The sequence below is a fragment of the Balaenoptera borealis genome (genome assembly GCF_965194805.1).
Source record: "Balaenoptera borealis genome assembly, chromosome: 12".
Lineage (NCBI taxonomy): Eukaryota > Metazoa > Chordata > Mammalia > Artiodactyla > Balaenopteridae > Balaenoptera > Balaenoptera borealis.
Window position 1 is genome coordinate 39,440,051 of NC_138869.1, and position 24,522 is coordinate 39,464,572.

The 24,522-nt window shown below is 48.1% G+C and overlaps 1 protein-coding gene across 9 annotated transcripts in view; it reads right to left on the minus strand.

Moving 5' to 3' along the window:
* Positions 1 to 23,901, minus strand: part of CACNA1D (calcium voltage-gated channel subunit alpha1 D) — a 320,332-nt gene extending 296,431 nt beyond the window's left edge. For all 9 annotated transcript variants that reach the window (XM_082347969.1, XM_082347972.1, XM_082347971.1 and 6 more), the window contains exons 1-3: positions 23,506 to 23,901; positions 21,241 to 21,550; positions 17,389 to 17,494 (exon numbers count right to left, since the gene is read on the minus strand). In XM_082347969.1, the coding sequence (XP_082204095.1) occupies positions 17,389 to 17,494; positions 21,241 to 21,550; positions 23,506 to 23,572 (483 nt within the window). In that variant the 5' untranslated portion in view covers positions 23,573 to 23,901. The remainder of the gene's footprint in view (positions 1 to 17,388; positions 17,495 to 21,240; positions 21,551 to 23,505) is intronic.
* Positions 23,902 to 24,522: the final 621 nt, after the last annotated feature.

Genomic DNA, 24,522 nt, shown 5'->3' on the forward strand with positions numbered 1-24,522 from the left:
TGCTGTCCCATACGGGAGCCCTATATGGATACTGAACAATGCAAATGAGGCTCGTGTGACTGAGAAAATAAATTTTAACTTTGAGTCAATTTTAACTTAAGTTCTCATAGCTACAGGTGACTAGCGATGACCACTCCCTACAGCACTGATCTACACTAGTCTCTCATAGAGTGCACCCTCCCAGAGAAAGGACCAAATGTGACAGGACCCTCCTCTATTTTAAAACAAATGAACTATGGGGAGAGGTCTCCATCTATAAGGAGAGCTGAGTTTGGAGTCTGTGGGCTTCTAGGAAGATGGGAATGTCCAGAGCTGCCAACTCTCTCCCTCCTCACCTGAACTTACCACCTTCGGAAACAGTGGGGATGAAACTGAGGCTTCCCAGAGGTTAACCTCCAGTCCTGACTTTTATAGCCTGTGACCTTGAGGAAGGCACCTCCTCTCTGGACCACAGGGCATGTCATCACTAGGACAAGAGATTTAGAACAGGCAACCACAAAGGCCCTAGCCAGCTGTAACATTCTAAGAATGTACATGCCACTTTGTCAAAATGTAAAACTTCTGTGCTCAAAGGACACCATCAAGAAAATGAAGAGACAACCCATAGAAGAGGAGAAAATGTTTGCAAAGCATATATCTGAAAAGGGACTGGTATCCAGAACATAGAAAGAATTGCTATAGCTCAATAATAAAAAAAAATTTCTTTTAAATGGGCAAAGGATCTGAATATGCATTTCTCTAAAGAATACATACAAATGGCTAATAAGCACAAGGAAAGAAGCTCAACATCATTAGTCATGAGAAATGCAAATCTGTAATGAGATACGACTTCATATCCTAAGATGGCTAGAACCCAAAAGATATACATTAACGGGTGTCAGGAAAGATGTGCAGAAACTGGAACTGTCATACGCTATTGGTCGGAATGTAAAATGGCGCAGCTGCTTTGGGAAACAGTTTGGCAGTTCCTCAAAATGTTAAAGCTACCATACAACCCAGCAAATTCTACTCCTAGGTATATATACTAAGAGAATTGAGAACATAAGTTCACGTAAAAACTTGTACATGAATGCTCAAAGCAGTATTCATAACAGCCAAAAAATTGAAACAACACAAATGTCCATCAATTGACGAAGGGATACAGAAAATGTGACATATCCATACGATGGAATATTATTCAGCCACAAAAGGAAATGAAGTACAGATACAGGCTACAACATGAATGAATCTTGAAAACATTATGCTAAGTAAAAGAAGCCAGACTTGATAGATCACATATTATACAATTTAATTTATATAAAATATCCAAAATAGGAAAATCCATAGACGGAAAGTAGATTAGTGGTTGCCTGGGGCTGGGGAAGGGAGGGAGTGTTGGTGGGAAATACGGAGTGATGGCTAATGCATATGGGGTTTCTTTTCAGGGTGACGAAAATGTTCTAAGATTGATTTTGATGATGGTTGCATGACTGAATATAATAAAAACCACGGAATTGTATAATTTAAAATGGTGAATTGTATGGTATGTGAATTATATCTCAATAAGGCTACGTAAAAAAAAAAAATGTGCATGCCTTCATCCCACCTACTTAGTGAAGACCAATTAATTGTTATTTATTGCCCCCAGGGCCCAACGCCAGGTGTCAATGCCGAACACCTGAACCTGCACAGCACATGACTTAAGTCGAAGACGCCCCACTTATAAATGAGGGGCTATTTTTAAAGCAGCCTCCGTCGTCTCGCACACTTCACACAGAGCAAGGGTGGAGCTCTCTTTGCTGTAGCTAAGATTAAGAAGTCTAACCTAACTGGGATCAAAAGTGCATTTTTTTTTTTTTAAAGGCAAGAAAAGAAGAAATGCGGAAACTCACATATCCTTCTAAGCCCAAGGAGCCCTCCTGGGAACTGAAGGAATTCTGTCTACTTGTGTAAATCACCCACACGACAGCTATGAATGGTGCAGTTACACCTGTACCCAGGACCCCCGAATCCCGGTAGGGGTCAGGCAGGTATCCCCACTCCCAAGAAGCCCACATCCACGTCCCCTGACTCTGGGGTAACGTGAAAGTCTGCCTTGCCAGGGATGGGGGAGGCCTTTAAAAGCCAAGCTACAGCTGGGAGTGAACCACCTCACCTGACCGTGTTCCTGGGGCCAGTGGCTAAAGAGGAAAGCCTAGGTGGACGGATTCTTGGCACCAGGAGAAGTCAGGCCAGATGAGACTGCAGACTTAGGGAAGTGTGACTACAAAGTAGGAAGGCTGTTCTGTTTAATCAACACACTAGAATCACATAAACAAGTGTTGTTCTCTTCAAAGGAGGAAGCTTGGGAAGCAGGCCGCACTGTGCTGGGAATACTGCCACCCCTCAGAGCAACTCCAAGATGCCAGTGAAGACCTGCTCCAGAGCCCAGGACACATGCCTCTCAAGAGCCTCAAAGATAAGAGAACATGGCTCTCTTTGAAGACAGATTTGACTTTCTTACAAATATCCATGAATTTCTTTAGGAAAACGCTGGTGAATAAGGTCAGTGATCAACGTGGATCACCCCATTTTTCTCCAGAAGCAGAGAAAAATGAAAAGTAGAAATTGGCTCTGAAAGCAATTCTGAAAACAAGCATTCCTGCACCATTGGGACTAGGGTGCAGCCTCAGAAATAACTGCTTTGAAGAGCTCACTGTGTTTTGGTTTTGTAAGTTCTAATGTTTTCATTAAGCAATCACAGTCTCTCCCTAAGGGAGTATCCCTCTCTCTCTCCCCCCCAACCCATGTCTCTCCCCCATCCCCCGCCTCTGTCTCGATCTCTCCCTCTCCCCTATCTCTGTCTCTCTGTCCTGCAGCCAGTGCCCCTCCATCCATCTCCCCAGTGCTCTGTTCCCAGCTTGCAAAGAGAGACCATCAGGCCATATAAAGAAAGCAGTCAAAGCGATAAGGCAACCTCAGAGCACCTGATGTAGACACAGTGATGCTTCACTAAATGGTCCATCGTTTACAAACACCCCATGCCAGGAGCTGAGGAGGATGCAGATGAGGGCAAACTGGGTCCCTGCCCATGAAAGGTCACACTCTTGTTGGAAATAAGAAAAGAGCATAAGACCAAACCCAAGCAAGCGTGTGATCCACGGGACAGGGCAGCTCCCACCCGGGGCTAGTCCATGAAGCTCCCCAGGGAAGGCGCTGGACTTCAAGCTCACAAACCACCAGGATGGGAAGGAGTCAAGACCACACGTCAGTATCTCCAGCCTCAATGGCCGCCCAGCCTCGGGCCAGAAGCAGTGACGAGGACCCCGCTCGAAGAGAAGGAAAGGGGCACGCTCCCCTCCCACCTCCACGGACTAGGCCACACTAAGGAAAAGGGAAACAAAAATCCTAGGGCCAAGAAATGCTGCACTCGTGAGAGAACTGGGGGACTTAACAGGTGTGGCCTGGGGCTGATTTTAAAACCCCGCAGCACCACAAGAGCTGAGGGAAAGGAGGTTCCCCCAATACTCAGACACTGCGGACCTTGAACATCACCGGGAGGTCAGAGACTACCCTCGAGACCATTCCTGACCGATTGAATAACGTCTTTGGTGAACTGGGGCTCACTCACACGTCATTTGATTCACTCCTCAAAGGCCCCCTGCTAAAGGTGAGACAAGCATGACTATACCCCATTTTACAGATGAGAAAACTAAGGCCAAGGGAGGTAACAATTTATTCAGCCACAAAGCTAGTGGGTGGCAAACCTTGGGACCCAGGTCCAGATCTATTTCCTCCAGAGTCTCTGCTCTCCAAAGGATAGGAGACTGAAAGGGAAGGAGGGAGGGAGTCAGATAAGGGAAAGCCCTAGAAGCCAGGCTTGACGTGTAGGGAAATTAGTGGTGCAGAACGTTCTCTTACAAAATCCCTTTTGATCGTCTCAACACATGGGGCAGTATTATCACCATTACTCCCATCTTACAGGTGAAGAAACCGAGATCAGGGACTTCCCTGGTGGTGCAGTAGTTAAGAATCTGCCTGCCAATGCAGGGGACACGGGTTTGAGCCCTGGTCCGGGAAGATCCCACATGCTGCGGAGCAACTAAGCCTGTGCACCACAACAATTGAGCCCGCATGCCGCAACTACTGAAGCCCACGTGCCTAGAGCCCGTGCTCCGCAACAAGAGAAGCCATTGCAATGAGAAGCCCACACACCGCAACAAAGAGTAGCCCCAGCTCGCCGCAACTAGAGAAAGCCCACGCGCAGCAACGAAGACGCAACGCAGCCAAAAATAAATTAATTAATTAAAAAAAAAAAAAAAGAAAAAGAAACTGAGGTCATTTGGCCAAGAAGGACAAACAATTTCCCAGGTCCTGGGGAGCCCTAGCTCTGGCAAGTCACATCCCCTCTGTGAGCCTCAGTCTCCCAGCAGAACCCCCCGCAGGGAGGCCCCCGATAAGCCCTGGAACTGCGTGTGGTGGGAAGAGCCCAAGACGTCCTACCTCTGCCGCGTCCTGGCTATTTGGTCCAGGGTGGGAGGGGGGATCATTTAACGGCCCAGGCCCAGAGATCTGCTTTGTAACCTGTGAGCAGGAGGACGCATGAGGTCGCAGTGAGAGCACATCAGACGCTCTGATGGCAGCTCATGGCGCTAGCGGTGACTCCACTACCCCAATTCTAGGAACTGCCCCACCTTCCCTTCTGAGAACGCAGCAATCAGGCCAGAACTCCCCTGACACCTGTTCTGCTCCTTACCACTTGTTTTCTGTTCTCTTCTGACTAACACTTAAATCAAGAGATGGCCAGGGTCTCCCACCTGGGCTGAGCAGGAACAAGACACAGCTGGTCAAGTGGATTCCCAAGCCGCTGAGAAAGCGGTCGGCAGGGACGCCACCAAGCCTCACGGGAGGATTGGGCTCTGGATTGTTCTCTGTAGAGGGGGGGCTTCAGGCTTCCTGGCTGTGGGAATCAGATCCTGATCGCTAACCCAGCCCCCTTCTTTCCTGGGTGTCCCAAGGGAAATCAGCAGCCCTTGACTGTTGTCTAAGCAAGGACGGGTTGCACTCCAGGTCTAGGGCCTCCTACGACCAGTGGGTAACTTTCCGTCGCTACTTCACCAGGTCCCCCCAACACCGTCTCTGACGGCTACGTCTCAGGCTCTTCAGGGGACAGACGGAATGGGTCTGGCGAAAACTTCCGTAAAATGGCTTTGGAAAGCCAACCCCTAACCCAGCAATCCCTCCGTCCAGGAAACCCGTCTGGCGTGGCTGGAGGGGTCGCTCTGTCATGGACGGACGGGAGCAAGCGGTCCGGCTTCCCAGCCCAGGTTCCTCACCTGTGAGGCTGAGGACGGCAACCCCTGCCTCCCAGGGCGGGCCGCGCGGACGCTTGAGGACGCGCCAGGCTGTCGCCCCAGCCCCAGGAACAGTGAACCCCGCAACTCCACCTACCCTAGGAGCCAGGGTCTGTGTTAACCCTGCCAGCCGCTTAATCTCCTCTTTCACAGAAGAGGGACAGACCGGGCAAGGGGGCGCATCTGGCCCTTCACAGGCGCCGAACTGCGGGCGTGTGTGACTCGGAGCCCGCGGCCTAACTGCTCGCTCCCACGACCTCCCACGCGCAAGAGCCCCCGCGCTTTCCTTTCACCAGTAACACTTTTCAAGGAATTAAAATGCAATAAAATCTACTTAATGCCCTAATTTAAACTCCTCTGACTCCCATTTCAACTGGACGGCTCACAAGGCGCCTCAGAAGACAGGCAGAGGGCCACCCTGACTTCCGCCACCACCCCACCCCACCTGGCAACGCCTCTGGGCGACGGGAGTGCATCACATGCAAGGAGTTTCGGTGCCAGTCCCCGAACCTGGGTTCCAAGCCCTAAGCGAAACCAGGCCGTGAAGCCCGCGCAGAAACCCACCTGGCGGTCCTGCCGTCGCTCTAGCCTGCGCTGCTCTGCGCTGCCGGGCGTTTAAGACGGCAAGAGCCTGTGAGCCCTGACTTGTCTGCACCGCCTGGTGGTGGAGTGTGGGCTCTGAGGTTAGGAAGCCCGGATGTGGATCCAGGCCCTGCCAATTACTAGGCCTCATGGCCTCATGTAAGCAATTCGACCCCTCCCAGCTTTTTTTCCTCACCTGCAAAATGAGGATTTCAGTAGTCTCTTCCTCAAGACTTCACGGTGAGGATTAAAGGAGAACTAAGGAGATTATACACACAAAGCCCACCTAGCTCAGCAGATGTCAGCCATGAGCTAGTAACAAAGGCAATTATCTCTGTGCCTCCAGTTACGGTCAAAAAGACAGGGTATGGCAGCCACACCAGAACCAGATGACTGAGGACAGACCCACAGCATTTGTCACCAGGCCTGCTGACTCCCTCCTGCCCTTCCACACCCAGTGGCCAGCGCCCTGACTCTTTCTATAAGATAATGAGGCCGTCCATGGCCAAATGATTCCTGCATGTTAATAGGCATGAAGAAAGTAAGAGAATAATTTATGAAGTAAAACAGGGGAGGGAGGAATGATCAAAACTATCTTATGGAAGGTAAAGAAATCGGCTGAATGCCCAGCTTGCTTTGAAGAGACATTCTTTTGGCATCTGATTTTCCAGATGTCACAAGTGCCCCTGGCATCCTCAGACCTACCGGTCAGATGGCAAATGCCTGACTTCAACCTGAATTCAGGGCTGTAACGGTGAGGGTGGGAAGGAAACAGACCCAGAGACAGAAGCCCTGGCCTAAGTCCCCACTTGGCTCCTCTCTCACTGTGCGACCCTAAGCAAGTCGACTGCTGGGTCTGAAGAATGAACGCATCCACCTGAAGGTCTCTGGGGTCCTTCCCAATCCCAACCTCACCAGTCTGTGATTCACATTCAGTACCATCCAGGGTAAATCAGAACCAGCATCTAACCTCCTATTCCCCACCCCCTCATCCCCCATCCCGTCTTTAATGATTATCAATTAGCTTATTCAGCTGGCCAACCTAAAATAGTTCCAAAGCTTTCTCTGCCCCGACCAAACTAGTTGCAACCCCACGGGGCTTTCTAGAAAAAGATTTCTTAAACACCTCTCTTTTACCAAATTCTTGCTGGGTGTCACCACTTCCCCACATTCTAATTTAGAACTTTAGATGTTTTAATTTCACTCCCACCAGATAAAAATTCTGAAAAGAGCTTTAGATAGATAAACCATTAAATTATAGTTCAATAATTCAGAAATTGTGAATGCCCAAAGAGAAGCACACTTTCGCATTATCTCAAAAAAGAAAAAGGACTAAGGGACTAATTACTGTTATAAAAGGGCAGCATTTTAACCATTTACTCAGTCAAGCTGTTTTTGTACAATTTGAAAGGAGTCACTTAAATATAAACAGTGTTTCATAATACCCCCTTGTTATCTATTTACTGAAGAACATTCGAGGATGTCTTCTTTTAAAAATATTGGTCACGGGCTTCCCCGGTGGCGCAGTGGTTAAGAATCCTCCTGCCAGTGCAGGGGACACGGGTTCGAGCCCTGGTCCGGGAAGATCCCACATGCCGCGGGGCAACTAAGTCCGTGCGCCACAGCTACTGAGCCTGAGCTCTAGAGCCCATGAGCCACAAGTACTGAGGCCATGTGCCACAACTACTGAAGCATGCACGCCTAGAGCCCGTGCTCCACAACAAGAGAAGCCACCGCAACAACGAGAAGCCCGTGCACCGCAACGAAGAGTAGCCCCCGCACGCCACAACTAGAGAAAGCCCCAGCGCAGCAACGAAGACCCACCACAGCCAAAAATAAAAAAAGAAATAAAGAAACTTATTTAAAAAAGAAATACATTGTCACTTCTTTAGTTCACATTAGAGTAAAATAATAAAACCACATCTCTTCCAAAATGAGGGCTTGGGAGGGGTTCTTTGCATTAATACATACTATCCTTTTGTACTCTGACTTAAACCAAGTTAAGCCAGTAAGTGAATGGTTAATGGACTATATTTTACACGTAATAAATGCTCCAGAAAGTACTTTATGTATGATCAAATGATAGCTGTTTTAAACTACTCTTTTTTTAATCTTCCCAGCTTTAGTTCTATAGTAATTTATATAATCAAAAAGCAAAACTGCTATAGAATACAGAAGAGCCTCCAGTATGCCACAGTTTAATGCTGTGTCCTAACCCTTTAGGAACTCTGAATCCAGAGACCATCTGCTTGCAGGGCATTTATTTCTCGTTAACAAAAGCACAGCGAAGACATGGCTCTCCGTGCCCCAACAGTACCTTGTACAAGGACCCATGCTGTAGATTCCTGCTTGGAACTGCTTCCTAGAAAATGCCTCTCTCAATGAATGTGGCTGCTTCCCATTGTTGAGAGGATAAAAACCCTGTAAGTTAGGAGTGCTCCCTTTCGCCACCACTGCTGGAAAGCCTAACGGCCAGTTCAGTGCCCAGGTGTCAGCAATCCATTCATCTCGAGCACCTGGGCAAGTCTGCTTTTTTGTTTTGATTCCCGGTTGCCCCATCCTTCATCAGCTTCCATTTTCTAAGCCACCTCAGAGCTTCTGGAAACAGGAGGGGGTACAAACCCTATAATAAATACCATAATAATAGCGAGGTTCAATTGCCTGTGAAAATAGAATAATTAATCATCAAAGACCACAGGACAGCAGAAACATACCAGGTGAGATATTTTTCTTCCGCAACTAAAAGGAACATAAAGGAAGAATTCGTCTTAGAACTCAGCTGTAGCCAGCAAACACTGCAAAAGTGAGACTCAGTTTTTTGCCTTAGGGACTTATTTATCCGTTAGCCACCTGGAATGAATGTTTCCCTTGAAAGAAGCACGGTCCCCAAGTGCGTGGCACCCAAAGCAAGGGAAAGAATAATGAGCCTTGGTGCCTTTCATCCAAGTCTGTGGTTCAAAAGAGATGACAAGTCTGGTGCTCAGAGTTCCAGGACTTTCTGCTCAAACCAGATGCTCTGGGTGCCTACCAGACATCCAAGAGAGAGGCTGTACCCTCCCCCCAAGATTTCCTTTCCCATGGCCTAAGACAAGGAAAGAATGATGTCACTCGTCAGAGTTAAAGGACGGCTGACCTCAAGGAGCTGTCGGGGTGGGGAGCGTAAATCGTACGGGCTTCGTGGAAGCCAATGCAGCAGTAAGTATGGAATTAAAATGCACTGTCCTCCCACCCAGAGAGTTCCCTTCTAAGTACTTAACCCAGAGAACAGTTTACTTGTACACACAAAGAGCACACACAAGGATATTCAATGCAGCATTGTTTGAAACAACAAAACTTTAGGAACTAACCTAACTGCTCATCAGAAAGAGGACAATTAAACAAACCATGGCACATACACGGAATATTTTACGGCAACTAAGGAGTTGTTAGATCTCTACACGCATATACGGAAAGATCTGTAAGGCACATCAAGTGGGAAAAAAGGAAGCTTTATAATGCATGCACTCTGTTTCTACTTGTGTAAAACTTAAAATACCCAAACTGTATAGATATAGATTTCAAAATGCACAGATGATATACACATACAGACACAGTGAAAAACAATTCTGAAACTGATTACTGTGATTAGAAGGAGCTGGGTAGGGAAAAGGAGACTCAGTTTACTTGCAGTGTTTTAATAGTTCAGAAGAATGTATTCGTGTATTACTTGTATAAATTTGAATGATGATTTACTGCAAGAATGCAAAATATGAAAAACAAAGAAGGCCTTTCTCGGACCCCATGTTGTGGGCTTTCCTTATGAAAGGGCGACCGGGCACAGTGAGCCCGCAGCAGCGCCGGCTAGAAATCCGGACACATAAGTCTGGTATGCTCTGCAGAGCAGGTCTCAATAAATATTTGTTGAATAATGGTGCCTTGACTTCCTGTCTTATAAACAAGGGTCCTTACAGCGCTACAAAAATATCTGTGAGTATGCCGTGCTAGACCTCCCCATGGGTGCAGGGAAGGGAGGCACGGTGGGCCCCTCAGAAGATGACCACGGCAGGGAAAGCATGAGCCTCCCACCCAGCGTGCTGTGAATCCACAGGCCAAGCTGACCAAGGACACCTCCTCCTTCCTTCCCAGGCAGGGTCCATCTGCCAGCTACATCTTCCCTGAGCAGTCTGGAGCTGGCCTTCCCTCCCTCAGGTCACCCCCTGCCAATTCCCTCCAGCCTGACTCTCATGTTCACTCATTCAATAATTTCAACAGGTGGTTTCTAAATTTACCACTCAGCCAGCAGGGAGGGGAAAAAGAAATTAGCAGAAATAACTGCTTTGAGGTTCTGGAGAAGAAAGTCATTTTCCCCAGCCTGGGCAGTGTCTGGAGCCCTGCACAGTTAAAATCTCCAGAAAAGGGCTTCACGCTACTAGGTGTGTGTTGTCAAAAACACCCAGTGGTCCATCCACCCACCACACTCTCCCCCAGCTCTCACACACACACAGAGAGACAGAGGACAGCTCCTCGCTCAGACAGTTCCTCCTCCAACCCCATCTTCGGCTTTTCTCACTGTGCCCACCTCCCAGTGCCAGCTCTGCCTGCCCAGCCAAACACCTCACTGCCCACAAGAACCCCAGCTGTGAGAATAGCAATCTCACCTTTCCTCATTTCAATCACATGGGCAGAACAGGACTTGGGGACACATCCTACAGTGCTGATGGCGGAGGGCCCCAGGAGTGTGAGCATGACAGGAGGCTCACGTCTATTCTGGAATGACCTGCCAACCTCCACTGCCACCCCCCAGGGCAAGGACACCCACCGACGTCGCTTCCCGGGGCACGTCGTCCAAGCAGCAGTAACACTGCGCTCAACCACCAGCATCCCAGGGCCTCTGCAGTTTCTTTAGAGACTTTCCCAGGGGAGGAGCAGTTGAGGGTCTGTTCTGGAGTCCCACGCCACCACCACCACCTGTAGTTAACAAGACATAAGTGTCTCTGCAGCTGGGCAAGTTGACCCCTCTATATCAGGCACTTCTCACGTTTTGCAGACAGTTAACAGTTAAATGCTGATGGGGAAGGTTCAAAAAGGAGACTACCACAAATCTGCTACAAGGGTCTCCTCTTTCTCACACAATCATTTTAAAATACTGAACTTGAGCTGAGGTTAAGGAAGGAATGCATCTCCCCAAAGACCCTCCCCAAAGTGGGCTGACGGGATGCACATTTCAGGCGGTGTGTGAGAGGGACCCGCTGGAGGCCAGTCAGACTGTGCCTGGGAGAGGGGAAGGCTGGGGTGCAGGGTGGGATCCTCAGACCCTCTTTTAAGCCCCCTTTCCAACTGTGTCTGATAACAGTTTCTACCCTTTGGACTTTTCAGTTACCTAAGTTAATAAATTACAAACACACACACATACTTTTTTTTTCCCCAACTAAGCCAATATGTGTTTCTGCAACTTGTAATCCAACAAGTTCTGGCCAATACACCAACATATCCTCACTCCAAGACAGGTTCATTTTTCAAGGGTCTAAGCACAGAAGTTCCAGTGTTCGAGGTGTGTCTATAAAGCAATGAGCTTCGCTTTTTAACAAACCAAAAGGGTGAGGACGGTTTGGGAATTCCTCTTAAGGAACTTTAATAGTAGTAAATCTGAATTCCTTAAGACTTCGGTTTGATTTCTGAAAAACTGCCGATACTCAATCCAAGTCTGTTCAATAAAACATCAATCTGGGTAACTTGTTCTTTGTCAACATGAGGCAAGACGACAAAAGACATGCAATTACTTGTACAAGGCATAAACGGGTTCACCAGCTCTGGGTTAAATGTTACTACCCAAGTCCATCTATTCTGGGCATTCTGCTGCCCCACCAACCTTTACACGAAATGTGACACTCACACACCCACCCAAGTACAACCTCTCACACGTGGCTCACACACAGTGCTGAACACAGAAGCCAGCTTATGAGGCAGGGATTCAAAAAGTATCAAGCATTTGTCTTCCTTCTCTCCTGCTTCAGATATAAAGAGTTAAATTTGCCAAGAAATATACAGTCCTGAAATTCAAGGCAAACTCTGACAGGTGCTTCCTGGGAGTCTCATTAATATTGGACAATGAAAGTCAGCCTCTTGAGCAAACATTAATCATTAGCCAATTGCTGAAAATTAACTACTGATCTATAAGGACATGCCATGGAACCCCACACGGTCTTTCATTTATGGACCCACCCATTCCACGTGCATTTCCTGATGTGCCTACTGTGCACCCGCACAGGGTTAAGTTCACAACACCATCAAGACCAGTCAGACTCAGCACATGCTACTTTCATCCAGAGTCACTCAGCTCTGGACTTCCCTGGTGGCGCAGTGATTAAGAATCCGCCTGCCAATGCAGGGGACACAGGTTCGAGCCCTGGTCTGGGAAGATCTCACATGCTGCGGAGCAACTAAGCCAGTTCACCACAACTACTGAGCCTGCGTGCCACAACTACTGAAGCTCGCGCACCTAGAGCCCGTGCTCCACAACAAGAGAAGCCACCGCAATGAGAAGCCCGCGCACTGCAATGAAGAGTAGCCCCTGCTCACCGCAACTAGAGAAAGCCCACGCGCAGCAACTAAGACACAATGCAGCCAAAAACAAATTAATTAATTAATTTTAAAAAACAAAAACAAAGTCACTCAGCTCATCAGCCAAAGAGCCAGGCTGTCAGAGCCCAAAGCCCATGTGCAGAACTGCACCCCACACACCAAGCCACTTCCCACAGCAGTTATAGAATAAGGCGGAAAGGGGTGAATATCTGCAAAGAGGAAAGCAAGTACTACTTGCACATAGGCAGGTGGGGTGGAAGGTGGGGCCAAGGATCAGAGAAGGCTGAACTGAGGGCAGCACACAAGCTCTCCTAGAAAAACGGCATCTAGGTGTGCAGAACTACACTCGCAATTCAAACAGAAAGACAACAGAGCAAAGCCACGGAGATGAGGTACGGAAATAAAAGCCACCTTCTAGGCAAAGCCCAAGGAGACAGGTTATGAAACTGTGTTTCAGGTATTTCAATTCACACCACTCACTATGTGAGATGCTAAACTGTGGACCATGCAGAGCCCATGAACTTGCTTTTTAAGCCCAGGAAACACTGCGTGGGAATCTCGGCCATGGAGGAGAGAATGCAATCAAAGTAGGCTGTCCCACAGCGTTCCTGGCCCTCATAAGGCATCTGGTCCCCCTGACAGGAGTCCCCAGCCAGCACTGCTTCCCAGAGATGCTCCCACCACTCTGCTACTCCGAGCCCTGGAGCTGGGGCACAAAACGTACAAGGCTGCTCAGCTCGGAAACCCAGCTCCCACGGTGCCTTCAGCCAGGGGTACATGAGAAGCAGGGTCACGAGACCCTCAGCTTTTCAGGAGTAAACACGTGGAACTTCCCACCTACCCCCCCCCAAGGACCTCGAAGGAGTCCGCAGAGGAACCTGCCACACAAGGAAATCCTGAGTACGGCTCAGAGGAAAGACTGGGTGAGGAACTTCTCCTGAGAGTGTTCATTCAGTGGTCCTCAACAACCCGCATTCATGACCATCTTCTACACACCGTCAGGCTCGGCGCTATTGGGGTTCCAAAATGATTCACTGTGAGTTGTATTCTGAAGAGGCTTGATAAGACAAAGATAAGATGTGCACATAAATAACCAAAATATAAGGTGTTTTATATGCAAAGTGCCAGCGGAGCAGTTCAGATAAGAGTGTTACTTCTAATCAGGGTCAGAAAAGGCTTCACAGAAGAGACATCCTTTGAGATTATTCCTGAGCAGCTCTAAGGACAGTGACGGTGACAAAGGGGTGGAAGAGAGGAAGAGGTATTTCAGACGGAGAAGAGGCCAGGAGGGGGCCAAGAGCAGGGAGGGGTGTCTACGATCAGCTGGTGGGCAAACAGACGGGGGTGGGGGGGTGAGTATGAAGGAGAGGCACAGAAGGTGAACCAGAAAAGGTCGGGTAGACCAAGGAGCACCCAGCCTTCCCTCGGGCAACAGGTCGCCCCTGAAACCTCAGGATCACACTCCTCTAGCAAAAGCCATCTGACCGCAACGTGAATGGAGAGGAAGGGGAAGACATGAGGGGCTTTATAGAGGCCAAGTGTCAGCAGTCTAAAAACACAAAGGCAAGATGAGAAAGGGGGCAAAAAGGGGGTCAAAGACTGAGTAAACCTTCTTGTTGAGTGTCACAAGCATTTATTGAGCACCTGGTAAAGGGACAGAGCGGCCTAGGCCACGCGCCCCGCCCTTGGTGGCTGCAGACATCAAGGAAGGTCAGGGCTGGCAGTTGGGCGCCCCTCTTTGGACAGTTCTAATTTGAGGCCGGTCAGCGCTATGGAGAACTGGGCCCAGGGGTGGGGTGGGAATTCCAGTAGCAGGATGCCCAGACTGAAGCGTTCAGTCAGTTTGTGACTTAATGAGAAACTGAAGTTTGGGAAGCGAAATAAAGCATTTTCCAACACAGTGAAGTACAGGATTGTGATCATCCCCACACGACACTCCATAAAGAAGCGCTCCTTGCCCCCTGCCCCATGCTAAGAAAAAAATCAAATAAATGATATACGCTTTCAATAAGTGGAACTGAGGAAATCCTGCTACTGACTGATCTAGGAGGGAGATTGCTGTGGGAACTGAGTTGCACCGTTTCCATGGCTGCAGCCTCCACTAGTCCTTGCAAGTCCACAAATGAAAGCTGCATAGAAACTTGAGATTGTTTATATATATATATATATATATATATATATATATATATATATATATATTTTTTTTTTTTTTTTTTTTTTTTTTTTTTTAAATCTAACCCTGGGAAAACTTGCTGCCCCCAAGGTAGTCTCCAAATCCCCAAAGCTGGCTCAGTTAGGTACAACCCAGACCAAACGCACATTGGACCAAGGGAGATGGCCACATTTCTTACCCAACGAAAGTAATAATTTCACTGCAAACTACCTGTAACAGGCAGAAACATCTTCCACAGAGTTGGCCCTGAATCGTACTCTAAGCGCTCAACATCTACATTCCCGACAGAGCTTGGAGGCAAAGGAAACCACCAGCTCCCTGACACGTACAGCTTTGCAATCCGTATCAGTCTCTGCCTTTTGTTTTGCCATTCACATTAATTGAAAGGTATTTACTACAGATGAAAAATAAGCTTCGTTCAGCTGCCTCTAAACCGATCCCAAAAATAGAGCAATCACTTTGGTACAAATTGGGTCAAATGTTTTAAAAAAAAACAAAAAAATCGGTTCCCTGGCAGGAGGACTGACATGGCATGGGACCTTGCTAAGAGTCAGGGGGGAATCCACAAAGATCTTCCCTTCCCACAGTGAGAAAGGAAATATTTAAAGAGTTAGGCAGAGCTTAAACTCGTCTGGCCATGTGACCAGCCAAGTGAACACAAGACACAAACTTGAATGCTATAAGTTTCAGAATGTTAAGAGGTCAAAGAAATATATGTTGGGTTTTTTAGAAAGGATTGCCAAACTAGCACACTGCCCTCTCCCACCCACAAAAGGCCAGTGTTTTAAGAACTGTCAATAAAAGATCCACTGAGGAAGGACTGCCAGGGGGAGGAAGAGAGATTTATCCATTTCCTATGTTTTATTCCCTCACTTATTAGCTGAGAAATCCAAATGGCCCAACAGTACTTATATTAGTGCCCTGAATTTCCCTGGGAAAAAAAATCAGAATATTAATTGACTTACACATGCAGCTACATTAATTATTCCATTGATCTGAATTAATCTGCCTTTCAGAAAGGTATCTATTTTCTAAGTTTGTTTAATCATGTTCTCTTGAGCTACAAAAAGCAACAAACTGGGTCACCATCCACGTTGTTAAATTTGGTAACAAGGCTGACACCATCTGTGGCCTAGACTGTGATGATCTAGCCCCATTGATGGGGGCTTTTCACTACTTCTGCTTTTCCTTTGAAATGATTGTCTAAAGTCACATGTCTACAACTAAATCAGAAGCTATTTAAAATATCCAAAGTCACACAGATCATCTCTAGCACAGTATAAATATATACTAACAGTAAGTCTTTACATGTGTTTCCAACTCCCATTTACAGTTGTGCTTTCAGTAGCAGTATCCAAAATTTTTTAAAATTCCCTACACATCAGACTACAAAAGCCCAAATATGAAGAGACATCACACTACATCTGAAATGTGCCACACATTTTAAATGTAACAGGAAATCCTGTACATAAACCATGAAGTCTAAAATCATAAGAGCATAATGTCAACATCTACAGACCCCGGCAGAGCTCTCCCCTCACTAGTTTTGACTTTACAACACTCAGCTAAGAACATCCAGCCCTACAAAAATACAGCTTCAGCATAAGAAACCAAAACCAAATGGAACCAGCTAAGGAAAGCAAACAATAGGGAGAATTTCCTGTTATCCGGGACCAGCCCCTCATTCACCTCCTTTCTGCACGGCCTCCACTCATGAAGGACTGATCCTTGCAAAGAGGATGCTGCAGCACCAGAAAAATCCTGAAATGGCTTCTGAATCATCAAGGAAAGATTACAGGATGTCAGAGGTAAAAACAACCCTGGTGATCTTCCCATCCGATCCCCCGAAATGACAGGGGGTAAACGGCAATGCAAAAAGGGTCTGGGAAATGCCCCAAAATACAGCCAGTTGACAGTCCACTGGGACAACTCCTAGTCCCACTCCAGTGTTCTTCAGTGCTTTTTTTTAAACTATATCAACCTTTCCCAAAGGAAGTTCCATGAAACACTGTGATGCACTCTGCCAAAAAAATGTTTAAAGAATCCATGACCAATTACTTTTAGGGACTAGCTGAGTTAAACAAAATAAAACTGGTTTTTTAACTACAGACCTTCCTGGAGCTTTTACTGAGTTAATGTGCACTATAAATCTTTAAGAGAGCAATAAGGTATATGGAAGTATCCCAATTTATTTCACCATAGAGTCATTTTATCTTGGAGCATTTCATAGGACTAAGTGGAGAAACTTCAATACTCTACTGTACACTCACCAAATTATGCGCTACGTGGATTAGTTTTGTTGTGTTCTACTTCTGTAAAAATTAATAGTTCAGGTACAGAAGCTATGATAACTCTCTACTTACCAGAAAAATTAACCAAAGTACCCACAACTCCCAAATAACACTAGATTTAAAAAAAAAAAAAAGGCTAACATTACTAGGAAAAGAATGGTCGACAAAAAAAGCCTATATGGAGAGAAAAGTTATTTTTAAATCTGCTACAAACCTCTTCCATGAAAAGTTCCACATCTATTTATACAAGATTCATGACTTTAAACACTTTCATTCAGTATAAATTTGAGAATACAGGTCAAAAAAAAAAAAAAAAAAAAACACACCACTGTTGCAAAGCTCCGTGAAACATCACATGCATAGCTGTTAACTTCAACCACCCAGAAAGCCAGCTGCCAGCTTCCAGCTTCAGTATAGAGGTAAATGACAAGCACACATCAGGACAAGCAGCAACTCTAAGGACACTTACCAAGTTATGATTTGTTGAATTAGAATCATCTTCAGGGAATGGGATGTAAATAGCTAAGGCCACACAATTGGCAAAAATAGCCAATAATATAAATATGTCAAATGGTCTGAAAATTTTTGTTAAGGTATATATGTTTTACACCAACATAAACCATCTCTCTCGTCACACTCCCGATCACACCACTTTTGAACTGCTTTTTAAATGAAAATTTTACACGCAAATCATTATTCAACTGACTGCTGTGACTATGAGGTTTCCAGCAGGAGTAATAGTTAGTGGTCAACTCACAGCAGATCTTCCTATCAAATGACGTCTCCACGCCCTTTTCTTCTGTTGCAAGGATCACGTTACACTCATTCTTCTGTTGGACATTTTATATGAAAACCTAAAAGTACATCCAATTAGGGCACTGTGTGAAACAGGTTTCTACTTCGTGTCGTTTTTACAGCAACAAGGGCCTTAGAGAGCTAAATTCCTGGCTGTTGTAGACACAAAGAAAAGCCATCATGAGACAAACCTCTTCCACAAATCCTTGTCACCATGTGTTACAGCCGTTTTCTTGGAGGCTCTTCTTGGCTGGGTCAGTCTGAATCTCCTGTCCGAACTGGGATAGGACAAGTCACCAAGGACCTTCTCCATTCCACCTGTGACCGTTTGGTGGCTGTTCCAATCCCTCGCTGTAACAAGCAAGCCAGGCTTCACCTCCCTCCTCCGCTTTCCTTCCTTACTAATCAGCGGTTATCACTGTTTTAGATTAGAGCCGGACCGGAACTCCGTTTATAACGTGTTGTTATTGTGTTCAATTTATAAACAAATTAAATAAAAGGCCATAAGAAATCACCACCAGACACTTTCAGAGTTCGATTTAACATTTCTAAATCTCAGGGGTCTGTCTGGAAGAATCACTCTGAGAGCAGCCTTCAACAGATACTTGCTTAAACCTTCTGGTGTTATTATGAGACACTGTCAAAACTGGCAATACAAAATTTGACATCTGCCAAAATGACTGTTTTTCCTCTCTTGGTTTTCAGCCTTTCCAAATGCAAGGTTTCACGAGCACCAATCTAATCTCCAACTCTGGGCTTGGTTGTACGACACTGTTTCTCCCATACACTCACCCACAAAAGGCAAGGCCACGGTTTCACTAAACATCTCCAAGTCCTAAAGCTTTGAGGATATGCACAGACCTTCTCCATTCATCCTGATTTCCTTCTGGGAAATCCAAAGACGCTGAAGGAAACAGAGACCCTTCATGTCTCTGGGGATACGTTGAGTTTCAGGAAGCCTCAGCCTCTTGAAGAACTTTAACACTCACTGAAATATGGACGTGAAAGACATTATTCCCTTACTAATTTGATGGGCTTATTTTTAAAGACAGTTATCCTTCCCTCGTAGTTATTCTTTTAACTCATCTAGTATTACAAAATCTTTTATGTAGGGACCCAACTTTAAGGCAGTCCACCTTAAAAAGACTTCAGAATCTCCTTTTCATTTTTCCTTTTGGCAGTTCTTTCCAAAATTTTAAAAGTCAATTGCCCCAGGGCTATCCTATATGGAAACACACTTACTGTCTCTCCCCTCCCCCACACCACCATTCTGCCTTTTTAATTTCCTGCTACCTAAATGATAAACCAGCAAATCTGAGAAGTACTGATGCTGTTCAGGAAAGCAAACATAAGAGTACTTTTTCTTCATGGTGGTCCAGTTTCAGACTCCAGGTACTGGTGGATCCTCACCCACTGCCACAAGATTCTGACAAGCCAAGCAGAACAGAGCATTAGAGAAACGGATAGGTCTGACCCTAAATATTCCTTCCTCGTTCCCCAAGTGCAGGACACTCTGCTTTGCCTGCATGTAAAGGCAAACAGCAGGTAAAAACTCACTCTCCCCGTGCTGACAGGGCCTGGCACTGCTGGCTTTAGGAGGCTGCCTGTACCCTGCTCCCTGAACCTGAAGAAAACTGTCATTTGAAAAAAACAAATCGTGTATCGTTTCAGGATCTATTGTGCAAACTTCCCCATTTGTAGGGGCGGCTTCTCCCCGCACTGGCAGCCACAGCCCCTAATTCCTGCACACACGTCTGGCAGTGCGGGAAAGGGAGTCGGCAGCACCATCCAGGAATTCTCTCCGTTCACATAAATTACTATATACAAATTACTGTGCACAAAGAGAAACAGCACCAGGCCTCCCACCTCACTCCACGTGAAATTAATGACCCCACCGAGAGGCCTCTGCTTACTCAGAGTCACGTCAAGCCAACCTGAGGAGGACGAGATCTTTCTGGCTAAGTACAGTCTGTGCCTCTGACTGCTGCCGTGCCACTTGAGGCGCCCTGTGGAGCCGGCTCCCTCCTGGGCCGACACCAGCGTTCGTCCTCAGACTCAAAAAGAACCTAAAGAGAAGACACATCCACACAACCCCAGCCATGTGAGAGACACCGCAACTCCCTCTGGAGAGGAGACATCTGTTCTAAAAAGGAAAAAGCACATGAAAACCCCTCAAATCCTACACTTGGCTACTCTCTCCAAAACCTTTCTAGACAGTTACCTCATTTTAATTCTCTGAGCACAGAAAGTAGCCAGCTAAGAAAGAGGGCGTGCAAAGAGCTGCCTAGCTAGGCACTCAAATGATACGGAGGTTTCAGCTCCACTTTCTAACCCGGGTCACCGACCCCCTCCCTTTGTAGCATGACCGTCCCTCCCCCCCCCACCCCCCACCCCCCCGGGCTCCGTGAGGAAGCCCTTTATTCATACTCCTTCCCATGCTTAGGAACTGCTCTAAGGCCCAGGTCAACTCCAAATATACTTCTGGGAGAAGGAAATGCTGTGTTTTACCCAAACGGATGAATCATCTGACTAATTAGAAAGCCATTTGCTCAGAAAGAAGGCCTCAGTCAACCTTTTCTGAAGAGTGGCAGGCACTGGAACCTGGCCTCCAGGTTTAGGGGAGGGAGTAAGCAGGCAGCACACCCTAGTTTTCCAAGATCTGGGCCCTAACAACCCTCCTGGGGCAGTTGGAGTTCAGTTTTAAAAATACAAAGGAGACACCCAGAAATGTAACTCCAGTCCAAGGACACAGACAGAATTTTTTTATAAAGGCAGCAACTGCAAATTCCTCCACTGAGAGGGCTGTGCTCTAACCCACACGGGCGCTGAAAGAAGAGGCACACACAAACCTCTCCCTTCACATGCTCCCTCACGCTCACGTTTCAAATGCTGTTTTGGAACTTGTCAAAAGGAAATTCCAGGAAGTCATAGCATTGATGAGCAAATTGCTCCCTCCCTGTGAAGCAAGTGTACATATTTGTAGCTACCTGAACAATCAGACTCACCAAATGTCAGATCTACAAGCCATCTTAGCATTAATTGGAGTTTCCGAAGCAAATTCCAAACCTCAAAATGAGAAGACTCCACTAAAGGTCAAAAATGTATTTATTTCTAGTACAGTTTTTTTTTTTAATCAGCATACCTTATTTGCAATAGGTTCAATGCATACCACTGCCAAAAAACAATGGTGCATTTAAACTAACCATCTAGTGTCAAATGACCAAAGGTTAATTTCATATTTTAATTATCTACCACTTTGAAGTTTCAGGTTGTCACTCCCTCCCCCACTACACACACACACACACACACACACACACACAGTAGCCTATACCTACCCAGAGAGATACCCCTCTGCACCCAGAGGAGATAGGAAATTACATACCATGAAACCCTCTACACACAACTTCTGCTGCTGCTCACATTCCAAAATGCTATCACTTTGTAAGTGCCATTTCAGAAAGCAAATTCTTTTAAAGAACAGATGGTAAAAGAGAAAACGAGAAAGCCTTCCCCCAAAAAAGGATACTTCCATTCCACTATACTAATGCAGGCTCTTCGGATGGGGTTATTGAGTGACAAACAGAAAAGGGCGCGGGCAGGTCGGCTGTTGGACGAGTTACCCTGTTTTTTGCTCTTGGCGTATTGCTGACGTTTTCTTTGGGAGAGAGATCCTACAGGTGCGGGCGCAGAGGTGCTCATAGTTTGGGCAGCCTTGGCCTGTCTAGCAGCGTCGATCGCGGCTTGCCAAGACAGGACAGTTTGCTTGGAGCTATTCGGCTGAGAATTTGGTCCTTCACCAGAAAGAGGGAGCCTGGTGCCTCTTGCATAGTTTGCCTCTGGGAAGAAGGAGAAAAAGGAAAATTAAAAAACAAAACAAAACAATGAGAATCCAGTGTCAGAAGAAAGCTAAAGTGGTTTCCCATCAAGAACAGTAGGGAAATCATCCCCATGTTTCCATTTGAAACCTCATGTTCTATTTTTCAGAAGCAGGGTTTGGTCAGCAAGAGTAGCAAGAAAAGTCCACAAGCCCTGCCCAAAGTGTCAGAAACACAGGACCACTGCTGCATCACGCCCAATGGGTTAGTAACTCCCTACATCCGTGTCTTCACAAGGAGTCTTTCAGTGCATTCCTTCAGACAAACTGAGGTCATTTCCACATTTATTTCAAATCTTTTCTGACTTTTAAAACCCATGTATCTCTAATGAGTTAACAGATACATACAACAGCTTTTCTTCAAAATAACTACCATCACAAAAAAAAAAAAAAAAAGCAGTGGCAATAATTCAACAGTCTTAATCATTTTCAGGGTGTTACTCCAACATCTTTCCATAGCCACAAATGCATTTTTTTCAGCATGGAAAAAAAAATCCTCCACTGGCACCAGGGCAATACCAAAAGCCCCATAACCAATACCTAGATTATGCACTGACACTTCCTGCAAATGAAAATTCATGATGCTTGGTACTCATTTCCTCCACAGTCTTTGGAAAACAGAAAACATCTTTAGGGCTTTTTTGCATTTTAAATTGCAGCTGCAGCAGCCAAGCCAGCATCCAAAGAAACAGACAAGGCAGGCAGCCTGCACCCTTACACCTAGGACAGACAGGCTGGGTTATGCCAGGGGCCCTCAAGGCCTAAACAGGAATCACCTCAGTGTAGGCTGGTATCCAAGTGTACACAGGGTAGAACCCCAAGGGTGTTCCATGTGCAAAGCCCTCTCCAGCCTGGGGTCAGGCCAAGACCCAGGCAGGTCACCCCAGCACCTGCCTGCCTCTGGTCACAACCTCCTTACTGAGACAGAAGTCAAAGGGAGCGTGGTGGCAGAGGTAGAGGGATGGGCATTTGCAAAACCAATTCTTGCTCAGTAAAAAGCAAGGGAGAGTCAAAGCGAGCACACGTCTGCCTGGCCAGCAGCCTGAGAGGGGGCCGCGGGGTTGGGCAGCAGACGGTCTGAGCCAGGGGAGGAGTCGCCCCAAGTCTTCCCTTGGGGAGCGCTCAGCGGGAAGGCTGCGAGCCCATGGAGGGTTGTGAGGGACTCCAGTGACCTCCAAGCAGGAGTGAAGAGGGCTGGCCAGGAGCTGCGCCCCCTTCCCTCGACCCAGCCGGGCCGGCATGGTAACTGCACGTGGCCGGGCTGGGGCGCAGAGCCTCACAGCGGCAGCGACTCTCCGGGCATTGCTAGGTTACCGACGTGTGCACAGCGGCGCTGCGAGCGGGAATACGCGTTCCACCCGACCCCCTGGCCGGCGACTCCGAGACCCAGCCTCCCTCTCAAGGGTAGGGGGATTCTTCACCCACCGGCAAGAAGGTTGAAACCTGGCAATCCTAGAATTTTCCGGATGCCACCAGAGACCTTCTTCCTAATTAACCAGGGGCCGGGGAAGGAGATGAAGAGGCTGGAAAGGGGGCTCCGGCTGAAGACTCATAGCCACCCCCTTTCCATCGCTCGGGAGCGTTGGAGGAAAGTTGAGCCCGAGGACACTGAAGCCGAATCACCTCGGCTCGCCGCCCCTCCGGCGGCACAGTACTCCACGGACTCCACGGCCGCCCCCACCCCACAAATGCAGAATTAGCTCTGACATTCAAGGCCTGAAGGGGAGAACGGAGTGGCTGTCACGCATCTCCCCTTTCTATGTAGACGACACCGAGCTAGAAGCATCCTCTCCAACCCCCTCAACCCACCAGCGCATCAGAGATGGGAGGGGGGTGAGAAGGCAGAGGGGGGTGGGAAGAGGAGGACCACGACAAGGATTAGATTTGGCAGCGGGTGCCCAGGCTCTGGCTGCTCACCGTTCGCGTGGTCCGCTTGCTGCTGCCGTTGATGCTGCATTTTTTTCATCATCATCATCATCATCATCCACGAACATTTATTGAGCGCCTACTGTGTGCAGGGCACTGTGCTAGGCGTTGGGGCGGGGGAGGAACGGGTAAGGGGGTGACCGATAGGTAGGAGCCGCGATCCCTGCCCTTATTCAAGCTTCAGCAGGGGGTGGGGAGGGACGGGGACAGATAACAGAAAATAAGAATAATTTATAAAAACCGCTGGCCACCCACGCTCCCTCTTTTTCAAAATCGGAGCAAAATAAACTTTTTTTAAAAAATAAGATCGGATGTATATATTATCTTGATAATATATACATGTAATTTTTTGCTGCAAAGGAGAATTGGCTTGGTCCCCCCCCTCTAGCGGAGGGACGCCGCGAGGATGCCGGCCCGGCCGCCGGGGCCGCTCGGCGCGCCCCCCATGCCCGCCCGCTCGCCCGCCGCGGTGCCCGGTGCCCGGTGCCCGCCGCCGCCGCCGCCGCCCGCGCCGCCGCTGGCTCGCGACCGCGGGCAGCCGGAGCTCACATCCGGGGACGGAGGCGCTCGCTCGCTCGCTCCGCGCCCGCCGCGCCGCGCCGCACGCCGGCTTCGCCCTGGCGACGCTGCGCGCCCGCCGCCGCGTCCCCCTCCCTCCCCCCGCCCGCCCCGGGCCTCCCACGGGCCGCGCCGCGCCCCGGCGATCGGAGGCCGACCCGCGGCTCCCCCAGCACGGCCCGCGCGGTCGGGGTAGCCGCCGCGTGGGACTCGGGGGCCCGCCACCCCGGCCAGGCTCGGCAGACCCGCGGGCGCCGAAGGGTTAAGCGCGCTCCAGCCGCGGGCCTCCCGCTTAACCCCCTCGGTACCGCGGCGTGCTCTCCCCTTCCCCCCGGCGGGGCCCGCGGATCCCGCCGAGGCCGGGTGCGGATTAACCGCTCCTCCCCCGGCATTTCTTCGGGGCGGGGGCCGGGGGACGCTGAGGCTCCCGCGGCTGGCCTCGGCTGTCGG